A 19,885-nucleotide genomic window follows, 5' to 3' on the forward strand; every position below is an offset into this window, starting at 1 on the left:
CTTCTCTAGCTAGAAACATGTTACCAGTGTAGGATGATCATAATGGTTCCTGTAATTGATGCTTTCAGACACCTTCCCGTATGTGTTTCTGCTCTATGGGTTACTTTCTAATCAGCCAGATATTTGCTTAGCTGATGGGAAATAACTGCTCCTAATGGGCTGATCCTGGAAGCAAACACACTGGTGTGGCTTGTTCGAGGTGGTGGTAATGAAGGGGAACCTTCCTATAAAACTGACAGAAAAATGCTTAACACTTTCATCTCCTTTTCACTTTTAAGTTTGAAGTGCCATTTATAGGCTGTCATGTAGCCTATCCTGCTGTTTTGCTGATTTCACTTTTCCTGCGAAATGGTGGGAAAAGCTAGAGATAGCTCATGCGAAAGCAATTTGCATAAATGAATAATGCTTCCTTAAAATCAGTTTTCTGAAGAGAAATACTTCTGATTTCTCTGTTGCCCCAAAGAAAAGTAAGCCTTACAATAACTTCTGGTCTGTGTATGGAAAAAAAATTTATTAGAAGAAAAGTACCAAGGAGAATAGAAAATGCACAGGGCAGGTTTAACTGCAAAGGCAATTCTTGGCTCTTATTTCATTTAAAATATGCCTAAATATCAGGGAATAATTCTGTAGCTGAGGTAAGCAGAAAGATTGGAACTTGCTCATGCTTTAATCCATGTGACTAATGGCTTGTTTAAAGTTTTATATTTTTTACGGTTGTGCCGTATAAAATCAAAATACCATGTTTTGCATAAGTGAATTAACTCCTCTACCATTTAAAGAGTAACTTGTTTATTAAATGTAGAGCAGTGTATAGAGAGAATTCATGAGTTTTACTATAACATTCTTACCTGTCACTTAAGAGAGCATGTGCCACCAGGTAACAAAAAGGTCTTTGATAAATTAAGAATAAGAATGTTTTCAAAATAATCCTTAATGAAAACCCTACTGTTCATGCTATAGAGATGAAATTTCAAGTAATTAAAATATAGACGATGTTCTCCATTTCTAATTTCCCCAGTGTAAAATGGGGAGGGGGAAAAAGGAAAGTAAGTCATAAAGGGAAATGTTAAAAGCTTACTTTTGCAAATACCTGAGTAATGTGTCAGTTAATAAGGAGGTTGAAGCCAGAAATTTACATGCAGTTCGGTGTCAGCCCTCTGGAAAACTTGCCACTTCATGAAACCTTAAATGAAAATATATGAACAAAATGTTTGTCTCAACACTTTTTTAATTTGGGAAGAAAATGAGACTTTTTGAGAAATAGTTGCATTTAAAAATACTCTCCTCCCCCTCTCTTGTTGCTGTTGCCTTTGGATTGTTGTCAAGGAAAGCCTTCTGCAGTTTCAACAGCCCTAATCCTGTAATCAGATCCAGGCACAGATTGTTGACTTCAGTGAAACTCTATGTGGGTTTAGCGGATATAAATCAAATTGCAGGATTAGACTGATTTTTCAATATTTATTTTACTTTTTACACTCAATCTGAAAAATGGAAATAGCTGAGTCAGTTTTACCTTCTAGGATGTCTGGATCGTGAGCAACCAAATAAAGTATTAATCTAGATGCATGCTGTAGATGTAGCTCTTGCAGAAATTATTTGTCAATATACACAGGTGAGTAGGAGGACGTTCCTATTCAAATATCTAGTTTCACGTATTCTGACTCACTTTCAGTAAAAAAAATCCTCAACAGATTTGATTTCAATCTCTGATTTTATCAGGTGTTCAAAATAATCAAACCTGGAATTTTGGAATAAACAAATCTGGAAACAGCTTCTTGTATTTGGGGCTTTATAACTTACACAGCGTGTGATCTTGCAGCTTGAGTATCTTGGCACCTCTTAGGGCTTACCCTTGAGCTTGTTTTGGTCTTCTGTAGCAAAGTTCCTCTTCTCTTTCAAATGATTAAAATACTGTACTGTTGTATAATGCCTTAAATGGCAAATGCTTTTAACCTCAAGGTGACGTGCACTTTGGGGACCAGTGAAGTGATCTTAATGACTTACTTTCCCAATATAATGTAGCTGGAAGGGCAACATCCCAGTAAATGATTCTTCAAAGTCTTCGCTGAGGAAGGTGTCATTTTTCTGGGGCAACCTAAGCCAAAAAAGCCAATAAATATGCATGCTTAAAAATGAGACTTGCAGAGCAACCAGTTGGCAACTCTGAGTAGGAGTTTGCAAGCATATGGAGTGTAGTGACAAATGAAATGAGATGCTAACAGAGTCATGTACATTAGAAGTAAGCCTCCTACACATTAATGGGTATCTAGGCTAGGGCCCTGCAGAAAGCTCACCCTGGTACCAAATCCCTACGGGGCTTTTCTGAGATGATAGAGGTCAAATCACATCTATGGAGATCTGAATTCAAAGAAGGTACTAGAGAAAAATGACATGATAGTAGATACTCAGGTAAGCCCCACCTCTTCCACAGTTGAAATCGTAAGGGAAAGATATAATGTTGTATATGATGAAGTACTGCAGTCAGTGACTTGACAATCACAGAGTGCAGCAAGGAAGGATGTCTGAATACCAGGTGACAACATTATCCTCCCATATGGAAACAGACTCGCTTCAGGGAGAGATAAATGAGAGGGATGAGGTGGTGGCAATATAAAGCAAGTAGTCTAGAGAAGGTAAACTGGATGTGGAATTGCTATTTTCACCATCCAAGGACAAAGATATCCATTGGAGTGAAAGACAAGAAACTGAAACCAAATAAAGTGCCTCTCTTATGGAAAACTTAACCACGGAGATCTTTGGATATAGTTTGAGGTCATGAAATTGATAGAATTAAAAACAAAACCATGATTGAAATGGGTGATTAGGATAAGTGTCAAAGTCTTTGTCTAATAAGCATAAATATTTATTTGGGTTTAGGATAAGCTCTGAAACAGCATTTTTCTCCAGAGGTTGCAGAGTTTGTTTTGTACTGGTATTTGTTGTATATAGCTTAAGTGCTCAATAGAGCATCGGAATGGTCTCGAGCAAGGATAGCAGAATGCAGCCGTCTGGAATGAAGAAATGGGCAGAACTGACCAACGCACTTACCAGGATTCCTGTTAACTGACGTGTACAAAGTCAGTGCACACAATGCAAGGCGTGCAATAGGAATTAGATTTACAGGTGTCTGTCACCCTCTTTTGCCTGGCGTATCTGTCCATTATCACTTCCGTAATGTTCTTGCACATCCAGGGCTTGTTCTAAAACGGTTTTGGGAAACTTTGGTCTTAATGCATTTGTAAGAATGGAAGCTTTAGAGGATGGCTGTTAAGCACCTGATCCGAGCGTTCAGCTATTTTTACAGGTAGCACTCAGGGCTTGGAAGTGTTGGTGTTGGAATGTAAGCACAGCTTTCAGGTGGTGTTTCTGTTAACAGAAATGGGTTAGGTAGAGTTAGAGACAAATGCTGGGGAGGGGATTGTGCTTAGTTTTCAAGATAATTGGATGCTTCATGTCCCATGTTTTACAGCAGCAATGGAAATCTTATCCTAGCTCTCAACATTACTGGAGGCTTGGATCTGATGCCTAGAATTTCTAATATTTAGCAATCTAGTGTGTTTTACTAGATGCAGTCTCAAAGGGAATCATCTGGGGCTTTTGATGGTGAGTTTTGAGTTAAGCAGCTGAACTATGAGGTCTAGTTCACTCTTATGTATGTAGCAGTAGTGAGACCTGCCCAGGAGAGATTTTAAACTATTGTCTCTTGTGGTTTTGGTTTGTGTTAGTATTACGGCTGCCGGCTGCAGCTGTGCAAGCCAAAAAAAATGAATAACAATTAGAAGAAGGTAGTCCCAGTCTTTCCCCTCTTACTCAGCCTTCAGCTCGAGTTCTGGCATTGAAGGATCAGAAATGCAAAATGGCATCGCTGTCTCACTGGGGTGGTTAGATTAGATTTTCATGGCTGTGTAACTCCCTGTTGAGAAAGCTTTTATTCCTTTCCTAACTGCCAGTTGTGCTCTGTCATTACTGTGCGTTTTATGCAGGTACAATAAATGTATATCTAATCCTCATTATGTCGTACTGATGAAACTTAGTCAAACTGATTAAATGGTGTAATGTATTGCTTCCTGCAAGGTGCTGACTATTTCAATAGGTCTGATCACTTAGACACGAAAGAAAAGTAATGAAACACCCACTGACTTAAGCAGGAGTAGGCTTGGACCTGAATTAAAATACTGGGAAAGAAGGATGGAAAACAAGACTTAAAAAAAATCAGTTTTGTGGTGATTTTTATTGCAGTAAATAAATTTAAAAGAAACTGAAGATTTATAATGGCAAGAAAGAAAATACCTGTTTTTTTCCCCCAGACAAAGTCTTTCTCTATAATTATTTGCATTATAGTGTCATAAGCCCTTTCCCCAGTAATTACATTCAAAATCTTGAGTGCAAGGATTGTCTTTTACTCTGGTATGTTGGTGCTCTAGGTAGTGCCATGCTATTCTAATACGTAAAGGGTAGAAGAGCACTACCGTCTTGAGCAAGGTAAAGGGTGCTGTTAAAGGCATCGGCAGAAGATATTGTAATGCACGTCCCATGTACAACGTTCTTATCCTTCCCTGCTTGGTATAAAGGGTGGATAATAGTGCTAGGGTTTGGGGCTGTGTTTTTTCCTAAATGCTTCGTTTTTATTGAGCTGCTTGAAATATATTTCTTTTTCCTCTCCAGATAACAAAGAACTTTACCTGGCAAAGGCGTTTCACAAGGCTTTCCTAGAAGTTAATGAGGAAGGATCAGAAGCTGCTGCTGCCTCAGGTACCTGAGTGAAAAACAGAACAAATTCAAATGCTGAGTTATTCTGTGTTAATTAATATTTTAAAAATGACTTGCTGGAAAGCCAGGAAAGCTAAATAGCTTGTAGCATGGATACAGAGCACAGCAACTATATTCCTCATCAGAACAGAAATTTGGAAATAAGCGTTAGCGTTTTCTGAACATGGTGTGTTTCACAAAGTTTGGAGCATCCTGTGGAAAACCTTCAATATTTTGCTTATGAGTGTTGGGGGGGGGGGGGTCAGACTGCAGTTTGTATCTTCATGGAACTTGAGCATTGATAAACATTCATAAATTTTGATCTGCTAATTGAGAATGGTTGAAAGCATTTGATCTAGAGTAGTTAGGAGCTGAGAGTTGTTGCAGTTGCATTTGAAGCTCATTTACAGAGAAGTGAGATGGGGGAAAGAAAGCTCTCCAGTATTACTGTTAGAAGGCCAGGTTGTTAGTTTACCTGAAAATAAGTTCCATTTTGTATCATTATCTGGTTTCTAATTGCCGCAACTTGTACCTTTCTTTGAGGAAGGAAAAAATGACTGACTTGCTGATGAATATTAGAAACTGTTCTGGATTGTAACATTAATATGGACAGGGATTACTGTTATGCATGAGTCTTCATTGTCAGTGCAGTGAAACTGTAAAAATAAATGAAACACTGGGAGATAATGCCCTGGAGAAATCCATGCATCACCAAATAAAAATAATGAAGAGCAAAATTCTGCCTGACTCCCACTTAATTTTACCCTCAACCTTTGCATTGTTTAAAGATTCAAGTGAAGCTAAAAGCTGCAAGATCAGCCCGTTTAGTTTTATTCTCTATAGCTGTTAAGGGTTACCTTTTCCTATCAAAGGCAGGCTAGAAGCTGTTTAAAAGAGGTCAGTAGTGCTGTCTAACATAATGCATTTTCTTTCTACAAGTAAGCAGGTTTCATAATTTCTCTTAAGGTTCTGCATCTCTAAATTATAAGCTGTTCCCTCAGCCTGGGAAATTGTACCACTTCATTCTTAACGTTTCTTAAAGCACAAATAGGCATGCAGTTATTCTGGAGGTCATTTTCGTTTTTGGTTAGATTGTGCAATTTCTTGGTGACATTCAGTGCCGGCGGTGTGGTACTTCAGTGTCTGCTCATCAGCCTTATGAGTGTCTTTCATGAAGAGCAGGAGAAAATGTGCAGTGATACTTCAGTTGACTATGTCCTTTCTCCTTTAGGAATGATCGCAATTAGCAGAATGGCAGTGCTGTATCCCCAAGTCATAGTTGATCATCCTTTCTTCTTTTTGGTCAGGAACAGAAGAACAGGTGAGATTTTTCACTCTTCTACATCTTTCACCAGTGTATCACCAGAGGTACAAAAGAAAATGACGTATTTTGATCAACAAATTGTCCCTGTATTACAAATTTTCCTCAATTTGTATTGGAATTCCTAACATTGAAAGACCGAGAGTCCTTCTATGTCCACTTCATGTTTCTCCAAATACAAAACTGAAATTTGATATAATCATGAAAAATACTTGATTCAGTGATTAAAAGCCCCAGGGAATAAAAATTCACCATTTTTATCAGAATGCAATGTTACTGCCCTGAATAACCATAATCACTGTATTCCATAAGAGCTTCGCTGTGGGAAGAGCTGTGTTCCTAGTACTGAGTGTTTTACATAATGGACATATATTACAGCTATGAATAATTCTGTTGTGCTCTTGAAATGGTCTGTGGCAGGCAAGAGATGAGAACAGCGTTCACTAGCAAAATGGGCAATGATTAAGTTAATTCCTTAGTTTCATATTTGTAAGTTGTCTTAATGATGTGGTTGTGGCTTGGTGTCAAAATGTTACTGTGCAGCCACGGACTGTCAGATGGATCTGTGTTCCAGTGCCTTACCTGCTCTGCAAGCAAGCCAGGGAACTCTGTAATGGTTACTCTTATTCACAAGAATATCCGAAGTGTTTGTGATTGACTCCTGTTTTTAAAAATTGTGGACCAGACAGTCTAGAACTCAGTATCAGTAATTCACCGTTGTATAACGTCAGCATTTCCTTTTAGTTCTAACATCTTTCCTTCCCCTCTCTTCTTCCCTTTTCCAGGTACTGTGTTATTCATGGGGAGGGTAATGCACCCTGAAGCAATGAATACGAGTGGCCATGACTTTGAAGAGCTTTAACTACTGCCAGCTACCAAAACGAGGAAAAAAGCACATGAAGTTTGAAGTTAATGTATTTAAGGTTTGCCGTGTTTTCCCCCAAGATACTGTTTTAAATGCTTTCAGATCTGTGTGCAAGTCAGTTTCCAGAGGAAAGTTCACAGTATTAAAATAATGGTTCCGTTTGTCATTGTGATTGCTGTGTCCTTAAAATAAAACTGTGTACATGTCAACAACTCTTTCTTGTTCTAGTGAATTGTAAAGCAACAAACTTGCAAATCCATAAATCCTAAATTTTTCACAGTCCAAAGACTGACTGGATCAATGAGATAGGAGCAGAATGTGTGCAGCTCTGAATAATCAAATGGCAAACCTTGATGATAACTTACAGTTGAAGAACTACATCTGGAAAAATGTAATCTCTTCTTGTAATAGTAAACAGACTGCGGTATGCTGTCTCATCAAAGTTAATGGGAAAAAATTAAGCCTAATGGATTCTATCTAAGATAACTGTGGTTGACTTTCTGTGTGAACTCCCACATGTGATTCTACAATGTTGCTTTTATGAATGCTCCTGCATGCGATTCTGCGATTCACCTTCCATAAATGTTGATGCCAATAAAATTTGATCGCATGAATATTTGAACCTAGTCAGTAGAGAATAGCTATGTATGTGACTGAAGTAAAAATAGGTGAATAGTCATGTCATTTGTGTGAACACATTTTTTCCACAAAAGTAGTTGTTCTACTTTAACCTGAGCTTTACAGTATCTCACTTCAGTGATCTAGAATGATCTTTCTTAAAGTTAAATACTTATTTTCTTAATTTTAAGTGTATAAAGATGTCTAAAGATGTTCAGTTCATGAATGTCTAAAGGAACAGCGTAATCCTTTTTGTTCCCTAACTTTTTATTGAGGACAAACTGTCAGAGGAGAATGACACGTACCACAAGTAAATGTTAGCCTGGAATTAGCTGCTGTTTCCATTTGCAAGAAGTACCAGCGATCACTAGGCAGGCATGTAATTATTTCTTCCCTTATTGCACAAAATATGAGATGAACAGAAGTTATTAAAAAGGTGAAAGAATAAGAGAAAAGGGAGGAGCTCTCGAAACAGATCATAAATACAGACTTGTAGATAAGTGGGGTTTTCAGACAATAGAAGTTTTATTTTGAATTCTATGGGAACAAATGCACAGTGGCTGAATTTAACTTACGGGCCTCTCAGGCATGCATTCAGTTCAGAACAGCATAGGTACTGCTCACAAAGTTACTCATGCAAGGAGAACTTCCCAAGGTTGGCACATGGGTCACATTTTCATCCTGCTGGTGCAAATCCTGCAGGTTAGGCTGCGAAGTGATGCGTGCACTCCATGGAGGCTGGGTGGGCTGCCTTGGAGGGTGTTTGAGCACATACCAAGTCCTGCCTCCTTGGACTGTTTCATTCTATTGCAAAGAGGAAAAATGAAGCAAAAAACGAAGCTCCTGCTTCTTCTGCAGTGTTCTGCTGTTTGGTATAGCCCTTAGTGTCTTATAGTCTAGACTTGATAAGAAATTTTTTGTATTGAAATTTAGACAAATTATAATCTTAGTTCTATATAATTAAAAATGTTATACCTAGAAGCATTCCCTCTCCCTCCTAAGAAAGAGAAGGCTAATTTTACCAAGGTGTAGAACTAGCCTCAATGCGCTTAAATCCAGTTCCTTTGACGCTGTTACAGAAGGGCTGGATCTTCATGTTTACATGATTTCATGGAAACCACCTAATGTCTGTAAAAGTAACCCCACATGCTAAAGATCTCCTGTGTTTTTAACCTCAGTGGGAGCCTGAGTTTTATGCTGTTACATTTTTTCAGGCTAAATTTTGAGGTGCTCACTGAAGTGGAAAGACATGAGAAAGATAACTCAATGAAGTTTATTCCCAGTGCAGTGAAAGATCTTTCTGACCAATTCTGTGGTTTTTTTGCATTAGTTCCTTGCAGTTCCTTGCTCCTTACCAAGGGAAGGACTTTGAAGATAGACATGAACGAAAGCTATGGAGTTATAGAAGGACAACTGCCAGACAGAAGTAGGATATCAGGCAAGTGCACAGACTTCCCTAGCAGTTAGACCAACCATAGGTACTGAGAGGAATGATGCACCTCATGTGCTAAGTCTGATTCTGAGAATTGTCTCGGTATTTTGGAAAGCAAGCAGAAAACAGAGGTGCAAGCACTAGCTGTTTCACTTGATACTCACCTAGTCCTTACAGATGCAAAATAGCCATTTCATGTTTCTTGAAAATTGAGAATTATCTGGTTTTCAGTAATAAGAGTGGGTTTATCACTAAATTATGCACAATTGTTAGTTGTACACCACAACGAGAGCAGGTCACAAACAATACAGTTTTTCAGTAGTAATATCTTAAGTATTGTTACCAGTTTACTGAGGTATATGAATACTATTACATTGTGGTTTTAATCTAGATTTTGTATATTCTTTTCAAAGATGCTATTGCTTCTGAGACGAAACTAGCAAAATACTTTGTCTTTCTGTTTTTATGGTAAGGGGAATTCCACAATAGTATTTCATATGGTGAGTTTAGGTGTGTGGTCTTCTTAAAATAATAAATTTGTATTTTGTGTTGGGGGCTATATCAGAAAATAAATTACTGAAACTTCTGTAGTTGTGCTGTGTAAGTGACCCATGATGTGAGTGTCTACTGAGATCCTTCTGCGAACATGTGGAGTTTAAGCACAAGGTGCGGTTCCCTAATGTCATTGTCATCTGTCCTCCTTGCATACATTTACTGGAGTCCAGCTGGAAATGTTTTTCAGAGCTTCAATTCAAGAGACTGTTTTTCCTGCTAGTCCTTTTAGTAGTGGGGCTGTGACCTGAGACTGACTGACTTAACAGTTAAGATCCCACATTTAAATGACCTTGAGCAGCAAACGGTATTTCTGGATTAGTTCTTCATTCAAACAAAACTTGTCATGTTCTATGTATTAAAATGTTAATATATTGCTGTTCCAAGCACTAATTTTCACTGTCTCACTACACTCTTGATTGAAGTAATTGTTGAATGTTTAAAAAAAAAAAAAAACACCAAACACAACCACCACTTCCCAGGTGCACAGAAGAGACTGAAAGGTTATTGAAAATGGCAAAGCAAGTTGTTGCTTAATACAATCAGACCTGTACTTAACTGGGGGCTAGACTGACTTTTTTTGAAAGCCACTCAGTTTCTGGCTGTGGTTTTCTATTAGATGCTAAGCGCTTTTCATTTGCTGTAGTCACAGTCTGTAGTTAAATTACAGTAAGGATCATGGCTTGCATTTTGCACTTGATTCACCCCACTGCAGTCTCACAGCAAATGCAGAAGTATAAAACTGGACTTACAAGGTACTGAGAGAAGTACGTGATATTACTCGAATGAGATCTTTGTGCTGTACAGGCAACAGCAAAAGATTTGGTCAAAGCTTTTGTGGCTAATTTTTCAATGATGGACAGGAGAAACCACAAGATGTCACTCTATCCTAAGAAGCTAAGAAGTACTTTCTCATAGGGCAGTAATCCTAGGGGAATGTTGGAAAGCTGAATACATCCTGAATGAGGTTCAAGTATACGTAGGTCTTGGTAAAATCAATGGGTTGTGTTTGAGAGTGTAATTAGCCACTGCCTGAGATTAATGATTGGAAGAAAAAACAACTTAGAAGCTTTTCTCTGATTCTTGATAAAGGATTGCTAGATAAAATCCATTCTTCATAGGGGTGTTTTTGTCCTGTTCATAGTCTGGATGATAAACGTTTTTCAACCCATTTTGATGAACCACAGGAGAGCTGTACTGTGCTTACTTCCGAGCCTTAAGTGCTACAATAGGAGACATTTCCTTAACTATGGAATTTTCTTAACTAGAGGAATGGCAGGGTTGAAGTCATTGATGCACTGATCCTACTATTCTGTTGTTTTCATTTGCTTACCTCTGTTATTTCCCCTTTCCTTTGCTGCCTTGTGAACAGTCACTAGAATTTCCATGTGAGCAGATTCCCAGTGTATTCTCCCCTTGTACAATGAAATTGCACCAGTGTAAGGAGGTGTCCTCTCTTCCTGGGGAGGAAGCAATATTTTCCCTACAAGGATTTTCTAAAAAAGAATACTAAGCATACTCCAAAAGCTATGTTTACAAGCTAATTCTCAAGTTGTTTCCGTCCATTTTAATGAACGATCTTTGCATTTGTCCCCACTGTGGGAAATGGAAATAGATTTTATTAAAAGCACGGTGCCAAGGAGAAGGAAAACCATACCTTAGTAATTCAGCTAGTACCAGCAAGAAGTGAATTCACTTCCCCCATGAACTCTGCATCTACTGATGTGGTTGATGAGGAATTGTAGATTATTTTAGCTTGTGAAACTGTCTGCATTCCCCAAGTATTTTGGATCAAGCTGCAGTAGTTACAAGGGTCCAGACAAAATGAAAACTGTTTGCTTACTGGGGACCTTTAGTAGTTGGTTCAATAGTTAGTCTTCGGCTTCCAGCTGGCATTGGTTAAGGGATATAAAACAAAGTTAGACATGGAAAACCATTGGCAATACACAAACACAGCAGTACTATGTAACTTGTGAACAACACTGTGTATGTTACCCCCAGCTACTGGGGCTTCTCAAGTGACATTCTCAATATAGGACTGCTCTTAAAACCACACTGATGTCAACATTTTTCATTTCACAGCAGTAATTAGAAGTCGTGGACCAATTGTTTGAGGCATTAGTCAAACAAAACAAAATAGAAACATGAGTCCTGTAACAAAATGCATTTTAAATTGCAGTTCATAGACAACAGGTCATTACAATAGTCAAGGCTGTAAGGCTAGTGAGGGATAGCAAACTTACTCACAGCCACTCTGGCAGGTAGGTAAATGGAGAAAGGCAGTAAAGATGTGTTATTCAAGCAATAGGTGACACACTCGCTGTTTTAGAAATTGTTTAGACTTTTTCGAAGCACTTTACAAATGCAGCCTCAAAATTCTGTTAATGACTGTGTCTGGAAGTCGGGCAGCTAATCATTCAAAAATAGAAGCATAGCAAAGCTCAAGATGTTGGCAGCTGTTGCTAAAAAGTATGGTATGCAAAAGTTTTCACAATACTGTCCACTCTCCACTGTGATAAAATAGTCTGAAAGATTTTTTCTTAAGGATGTGTTTGCAGTGTTGTGTTCTGGAAGCTAGTCTGGCAGATAGTAGTAAAGTTCTAGGTCTACGAGGACCTGGCTGAGGAAAAAGCTTGAAATAATACCTGCATCTGGGGAATTTAGCCTGAGTTGCCTGAGTTTTTATCTTTGCAGCCACACTGAATCTTAACATAAACGACTTTTCAGATCTGACCAGTGCTTTGCTGGTGAGAAGTTGTTTTACCATCTAGCTCTCATAAACACGCATCTTCTGCTCCTTATGGAAGAAGCATCTTTTGGACAAACTGAAGGAAAAATGGTTTTGTATTTGTGTAGAAGTGCTTTTAAGTAAAGAAGAAAAAATATACAAATAAAATCTGGTTTGTATCTAAATCACACTTTACATGCTTTCGTTAGGGGATTGGAATTGGCCATGGAAAAATCCTGTTTTTTCTTTCAAAAGTATTTGTTTAGATGGGCTTCAACCATTCATTCAACTACTCTAATGCTACCAAATGCACTTAAATCCAATCATAGTTCAACATTTTTATTTTATTTGCATGTATTTGTTCAGATTAATGTTTTAAAACCAAGTTACTTGCAATGACAGAATGCTTACGAGTGGTAACTGTATGATATCATTACCTGAACAGAATGAAAGAAGTATGCCAAAACATGCTAAGAAATACAAGATATCATAGTCCATCTTTCCCTGAGGCATGTAAGGATCATGGGCTAGACAATGCCAGGTGTTACCAGTCACCAACAATCCTATACAAGAAGTCTCTTTGAGGCTTTTTTTGTATGCTTTGTAAATAGCATATTTCTAAAAGTAACATTGAGAAAGCTGCTCTAGTATGACAAAAATTAATAGAATTTCTCAGGTTCATTACAAGAGAAATATTGGTCTGAAAAATTCATTAGGTCTTCTGGGAAATGTTCTCTTTGGGTCAAGCTGCAGCTTGGAATTAGCAGAGTGCGGGGATGGTTCATCCTCCAGGAGCAGGACTGCCTAAAACTCTTCTGCCAGCTCTGAACCAAGGATACATCCTAATCAGCTGAGCTGCTGTTAAAAACCTCGGTGAAATTTACAGGTTAAAGAGGCCATTTCTAATGTTGTTCCCACCAGCTTTGCATATGTCCCTCCATTTTTCCTCTACAGAATTTTCACCTTGGTCTAATGAAAACAAGAATTGTAAACAGTGTTAGAGTTTATAAGCTCAGTTCAGAGTTTTTGAACAGGAATTACTTGTCAGTCGTTGCAATATTTTAGTGCTATAGTGCTACAGTTATGCAAGCAGAACAGGCCAATCTTGATTATTTAATTAATTTATTTTCCAGTTTCCCTCCATCTGTAATGTATATATATCTATGGAACAAAGTGTTCTGCAGAAGTGATGTGTTGATTAGTGACCTTCTGAATTGTGATACATGTTGGACAGAGAGCTTGGAACCATGAGTAAAATAGCCTTGTATCGGGCACTTTCAAAAGCTGAGGACGTTACCAGCTTTCCCCTTCACTGTGATCATTACAACAAGGTAGGTAAAACAATCCCAAGGGGCAATGTACGGTTACCTCTGAGCAGAAATTAAGGAACGTCTAGTTCCGTGATGTTAATTATTTAAATTAAGTAAGCAATCATGTAGTGTCCAAAACAAAGAAAAAAACGTCATAAAAAGCTAAATTTAAACAAAGCCATCTGGAGATCCAAATCCCTCTGTAGTCCATAAAAAAAAAAAATTGCCAAGTTTCAGTTTGGGACCGTGTGCAGTTTTCTGTCAGGCTATGCCCTGATGTATGAGTACAGAGAACCAGGTGGGAAGTGACATAGCTCTGCTTTTGGATGATTAGTAAGAACATGACTTTTGCCCAATTATTACAAATATGACTTCAGGCCACATACCTGAAAATGCAAAATGGACTTCTAATCAGTGTTTCTACAAAAAAAAAAAAGACTATAAGCATGAAAGTTTTAGAATCTATAAAAGTATAATTTGGTGCAAATACTGTTGTTATTATTATACTATTATAATAAGTAATCAGAACCTAACCTAAGTATATTTACATGAAACCATAAGATAATACAGCACAAAATAGTGAAGCTATCCTGTGCTTCTTGGGTTAGAGGTTGGAGGACTTCTTTTTGGTGCAGGGTGCATGTAATAGAATAAAAATAGGTTGTTTGTCTCTCCTCCTTTCTCGTTAACTGTTCAGGGAGCCTAACTTAGCTAGATGCCTTTCCTTGGGTCCCTGAAATTAAATGAGATAAATTCAGGCCTCTTGGGACTCTTGGCAGTGCATTCTTGTTGCTACAGCCATTGCACAGAGAATTCACAAGTGAACTATAAGTAGAAAAATGAAGGCAAGGGATGCTGGCGAAATAAAGGGCTATCAGTGCTTATGTTGGGCAGTGGCAAAGCTCGCCAGCCACCCAGCCACTCTCAGTGCAGAGAGCCCTAAAGAGGAGTCATGACCCTCATTTGAGGAGCTGGCAGAAATCACTCCTTCATATGCTGTCTGTGTATTATTTTGCATGTATTTTCTGGATACAGCAACTTGTTGGTAGATTTATTGGCAGTGCACTGAGAAGTAGCTTTAGGACAAGTTAATTTGGGCTTTCTTGGCCTTGACAACACCTGCTTAAAATATGATTCCTTCTATGAATGACAAGAATACAGAGATTATATTATGATAGTTCCCTGACAAGTGACTTCAAAAAACAACATAGAAGGCTATTTTTCAGAAGGGCCATTAACCATCTGGCAGCCCATTTTCCACCCTCCTTCATTGTAAGCATAATAATATGAACAGCATTCAAGAACAAGACAGATCAAAGTCTGCTGTTTCCACGGAAGACGCATCCTGGCAACTCTGTAAACAAAGGTTTTCAAGTGGGAAACATGTTTTACCTTTACTTTTCCTTCAGTGCTGTAAGGCCAGCTTATTCTTTAGATTTTCTGTACGAAACATATTTTTTTAAAATGAAAGATGGAGTTTATTTCGCGTGTGTGTTCATGTACAACACGTGCAACGTGGGGCTGGCCCTCCTTTTGGCTCTCCCTTGGGTCCAGTGCCTGTGATCGCCAGAGAGAGGACCCGACTGAATGTGACACGGTCTAGTGGTTTGCATGCCTGCCTTTCCTTCCGATGGAGGGCGAGGAGCAGGGGGTGGTGGTGTGCACCATACAGCTTTGCTCCAATACGGGGCAAATGCGGCTGGATGCTCCAGGGAACACGCTGGACCCAGCCCCGTTCCCTGACCCACCTGCTTTGTAGCCCAGGTGATTCGTCCCACAGAAAGCACTGCCAGCACAGAGAATACAACCCCCATGCTGAGTGACCAACAGGTGAGGTTGGTGTAATGCCCTGGGGGCTAGAAAGGAAGAACCTTCCTGGTTTGGCACTTGGGTTAAGATCCCTGCCCTTTGAAACTCCCGTGATGTCTTTCTAAGGCTGAAAATGGGAACAAAGCGATGCTGTAAATTTGCAGGTCCTAAAACAAGAGGGAAACTGATGGGCAGGTACCCACTGTGTCCTGAGCTACCGTCCGCAATCACTGAATCACCGTGCTGGCCCAAAGTGTCAGTGGATTTATGTGGTAGGGAAATTCAGTGCAGGATCAAAGCATTTGAAAACAAGTCAACAAATATGAAGCATTTGAGAGCAGCAGCTGATGTTCCCCCAGAGATCTAACATGTGATTTCTGTAATCATAAAGAAATATTTAATTTTGTTTGCTTAAACCAAGCAGTGTTTTGCTGTGAGCATTAATCATCTGGTGTCACACAATGGCACGCTGACTGTCACACATTGAATCACATCTCCTGCAGCACTGTTACGAATATTCTGGATGTACTCCACAGCTGTAGAAAGAAGTGCTTCATGCCTTGCTAGCTATAGAGCAAACACACTCTTGCTGCTTCATTTTGTATTCAGAAGCTCTACAAAACAGGAAAGGCAGCATGCGAAATGAGGAGGAATGCTATTGAAGCTCAGCTGCTGATCTTTCACAATTTCACTGCAAAAACTCAGGGGTCTGAATGGATAAAAAATTACAAGTAGCAATAGAAACGATAAGCTACCGTAATCAACAGAATTACACCTAGTCACATTTTTTAATAAGATTCGTTTGCCTGAAAATGTAACAACTCCACATAACGTTTCCTGCTGAAGGCAGGGCCCCTTCCCCCGGTGCAAGTCAAGGAGAAAAGAAATTTCGTGTTTTCCAAGTGCTGGAATACAGCACGGAACTGGCAGAGCAAGGCAAAGTGGAGATTCGGTGTCCTGTAACACCAGCACTTGGGCAGAAAGGCAGCGTTAGGTGGAGTAAGCAGAAGGTACCCTATTCAACTGGAGGTGCTTTAAGGTCTTCTTGTCATTTGAACGAACACACGAGTCAAGAATGCCTTCTCTACAAAGCCAGTAGAGCTGTTTTGGATTTGATAATTATGTCTGTGTTTTGTGAATGCGAAATGCTTGTTACTCAGAGTCCCCCATTTGGTGAGGCCAGCACTCCCACCTGCATAGCAGCAGGTACAAATACCCAGCTGAGGGACAAAGCGATGGAAAATCAGTCCAAGGAACTCTCAACTTCCCCCAGTACTGCCGAAGCAGTGGAGTGCAGCAGTGTCTCCCCAGTGCCAGAGAACGGTGATGTAGCCCTCAGGACGTGCATATTCTCCTTTCTTCCCGAGTTTCTTGTGCCTTTGTGAAGTCTTTATGACCATGTGATACGGCAAATGCATTCTCTGACTTCAACCAGAAACACATTTTCATTACGTTTCATCTCTTTTGGCAGGGCGTGCCAGTTTCTAGCTACAATGTGTCTTTGTCCTTCCTATAAAATAAGCACTGAAGGGAAATAATGCTCTTTCTGCTTGCTTGTAACACCAGGCTGCCATTTTTTTCAAACTGAAAGCAATTGGGAGCAAATTACTCGGATTTCCTGAGAAAAGTTGCATGAACAATAGATCTTCAATAAAAATAGATGGCACTTCACTCTTCTTTTCCCCATGATTGTAGGAGGCCCTGCTTTCTGTTTTCAGCTAGAAAACATCTTTATTATGCTTGCAGACAGTGAATAATAACAAGACTTTCATTTGAACTACTTTTTTTTTCTTGGCAATAAGACTTGTGGAAAGAACAGGGATAAAAAAAATCAGAGATGTCAGGAAACAAGTTCTGCCTGTAAATACACATTCATAGGTCTCAGTTCCATCATTGGTTGCAGTGGAGGCAGCTGTCTGTGAATTTTAAACAACCAAATTATGTTCGTCATTCAGCTGCATTGCTTCGCGTGCTTTCCTGTTTTTTCAGTCCTTTCTTCGCATATGTAGAGCTCGGTGGTTTTTATGGTCTTGTCCCAGCAACAGGGTAACATTAATCAGAACTGTAGCTCAGGAGAACATCCTGTATCATCGAAACTAGAGCAAGAAGGGATTGCTCTTTGAAAGAGAGTAGGTATTCGTTAAAGCACATTTGTACTAAAATTCAGTGATCTTCTATGAAACTGTTATCTGTATAAGAGTACTTATACTCTGTTTCCCTGCCTGTCCCTGCACATTTATTAAATATGTGTATGCAGATGTGCATAAATATGCACACTCAAATGTATATGCACTTCTACGGTTACACTTACCTATAAGTACACATATAAAATGGGTTGGCTGTGCAGGTGGCATCCTGTGTATTGTGTGTACACGCACCCACCTACACGTATTCAGTATATGAATGAAACAGATGTACATGTAAGGCAAAAATGTACTGGGGAGAAAGGAAGGGAAAGGTGCAAAGTATTTCAGACAAAAGGAAAGGCTGCGCAATATAAAGAATTTGAGAACTGCTGGCATTGATAATGCCAGACCGAATGAGTCAAATGTATTATAAGTAGTTTTCCTGTTCCATATTTAAAAAGATTATGCCTATTTATCCTAAATACCTAACATATGACAACTTTGTAAAGCCAGCTTATTAAAGGCGTGCTGTGGTGACTCCTAAGTATTCCCATATTTGCAAGATGTGAGTTTCAGGAAGGCAGGATTTTGATATATGACGTGAAACAATTTTTTCCCTATAATTCAGGTAATCAGTTCTCCCCCTTCCCCCCCAAAAAAGAAACATAACTCTTTAGCAATTGTCAGCAGTTACATAAATAAATACAACAGTTTATGGAAATTCGGTAGCATCTGCAATGATGGAAGTTAGACAGGAGAATAACCAGAGATGCTGCTTCAAATGGCAGAGTGCAAAAGGAAGCTTAGAAGACTGCAACAGGAAATTATTTATCAAAATTAATTTAGAATGATTTTCGTATGATTAAAATTACCTCATGAAACTTATGTTCAATAAATTAGGAAGCGCTTAATGAGCATTGTATTCCACTGGGAATTATTAACAATTAAAATATGAAAAGGTGAAACATGAGATTCATAACAGAGACGTGGATGGAGACAGTGAGACTGTCCTGCTCTTATCAGAGTTTTCATCTCTTGGTGGCTTCATCAACTGTCTGACTTTATTCATTTTGGCAGCTTTGGATAAGATGTTTCAATTTTTGAGAATAGACAGAAATAGCATTTGGACAAGTCAGGACTGACAGAAAGCTCATTAAAATGGATGGCAGTTTGCCTATCAATTTCAATGAGCTCTAAACCATGACCTCCCTAGAAGAATGCTTGGTTCATTCTCGTGAAAAATCTGTCAGATATCTGGCAGATACCATCTATTTATTTATTTATTTATTTTCTTCTGTAGGCACATGGAAGTTTGACTCTGCTCCAATTGAATGCAGTGGCCTTACTCTTAAGGACTAAAAGGTTAAGCGTAAGTTTAAGTGCATCTGTGGATGAGGGATGCAATAACTGTGCAATATGAAAAGCTGTGTTTTAAGGTGAAAGGGGAAATATACCTTATCTAAGTGAGACTTCTAATGGGAGAAATCATTATTGCACTTCGATGAACAGGAGTGCTGCATGCCACTGACTTTGGATATAATTTTGTTTTCCCTTTCACATACCCACAGATAAGTTGCCAGCTACAAGAGAAGGCAAGTTATGCCCATTCTATTTTTTAGGAAATGTATATTTTCTGTAAAGAAAAGAAACTTTTGAGAAAAAAAAATCTCAAATCATTACTTATACGTGTTCTTTCTGTAGTGTCAGAAAAAGTGTACTTCTTCCAGAATTTTTGACTGACGTTTTATTAGTAAAGGCAAATTTGATAGTGTCTCCTAAACCAAATAAAAATGCCATTCTTCATTCCATAAATATCTCTTTCTGTGACTTGAGCCAAAGACCATAAAATCAATGGAAAGACTCAATCCTCAGTGCCAGATATTGTCGTTAGGCCTCGCAAGCCCTTTGTTTTTCCAGAAGGGAGGACCAAGTTTCAGTAGTGTTGCTTGGTTACGGCCCCAGCAACCCCCCAGAAACTCTTGGCTTTATAACACCTTGGAAAACCAGACATACGTAGTTTTCTCTTCAGTTATTTATGCAGTTAGTTGTTGATTCCTTTTTGTCTGGTAACCCTGATGAACTGCTGCGCTACCTCTGCTCTTCTCCTGTCCAAGGCTTTATTCTGCTGTACTTGGCTTTTCCCTGTAAACTCTCTCCAAGTCCTACCACTGGGAGTGAAACATTTTACTGGAATCCTGAATGGGCAGGACAAAAAGAAATTTGTTGCCTAGGAAACCCGACAAAATAACTGGAGAGTTTATGCAAGAATGCCTGCTTATGTGCCGGAGCACAGATGAGCATATATGCGTTTAATATTCAGTTCCTTTCCTAGTGCTTCCTCTGAGTATCCATTCAGATTATGCCAATTAAATATT

The 19,885-nt window shown here is 38.9% G+C and overlaps 2 protein-coding genes across 3 annotated transcripts in view; both read left to right on the forward strand.

Moving 5' to 3' along the window:
- The window catches only part of SERPINI1 (serpin family I member 1), a 46,235-nt gene extending 36,663 nt beyond the window's left edge, over positions 1-9,572 (forward strand). For both annotated transcript variants that reach the window (XM_080605361.1, XM_080605362.1), the window contains 3 exons: positions 4,666-4,752; positions 5,981-6,070; positions 6,856-9,572. In XM_080605361.1, the coding sequence (XP_080461487.1) occupies positions 4,666-4,752; positions 5,981-6,070; positions 6,856-6,932 (254 nt within the window). In that variant the 3' untranslated portion in view covers positions 6,933-9,572. The remainder of the gene's footprint in view (positions 1-4,665; positions 4,753-5,980; positions 6,071-6,855) is intronic.
- Positions 9,573-9,722: 150 nt separating this feature from the next.
- The window catches only part of LOC308200149 (uncharacterized protein), a 29,882-nt gene continuing 19,719 nt past the window's right edge, over positions 9,723-19,885 (forward strand). Inside the window, exons 1-2 of the mRNA XM_080605363.1 lie at positions 9,723-13,596; positions 18,811-18,879. The gene's annotated coding sequence lies outside the window, so the exon portion shown is untranslated. The remainder of the gene's footprint in view (positions 13,597-18,810; positions 18,880-19,885) is intronic.

This window comes from Anser brachyrhynchus (assembly GCF_964034855.1).
Source record: "Anser brachyrhynchus genome assembly, chromosome: 9".
NCBI lineage: Eukaryota > Metazoa > Chordata > Aves > Anseriformes > Anatidae > Anser > Anser brachyrhynchus.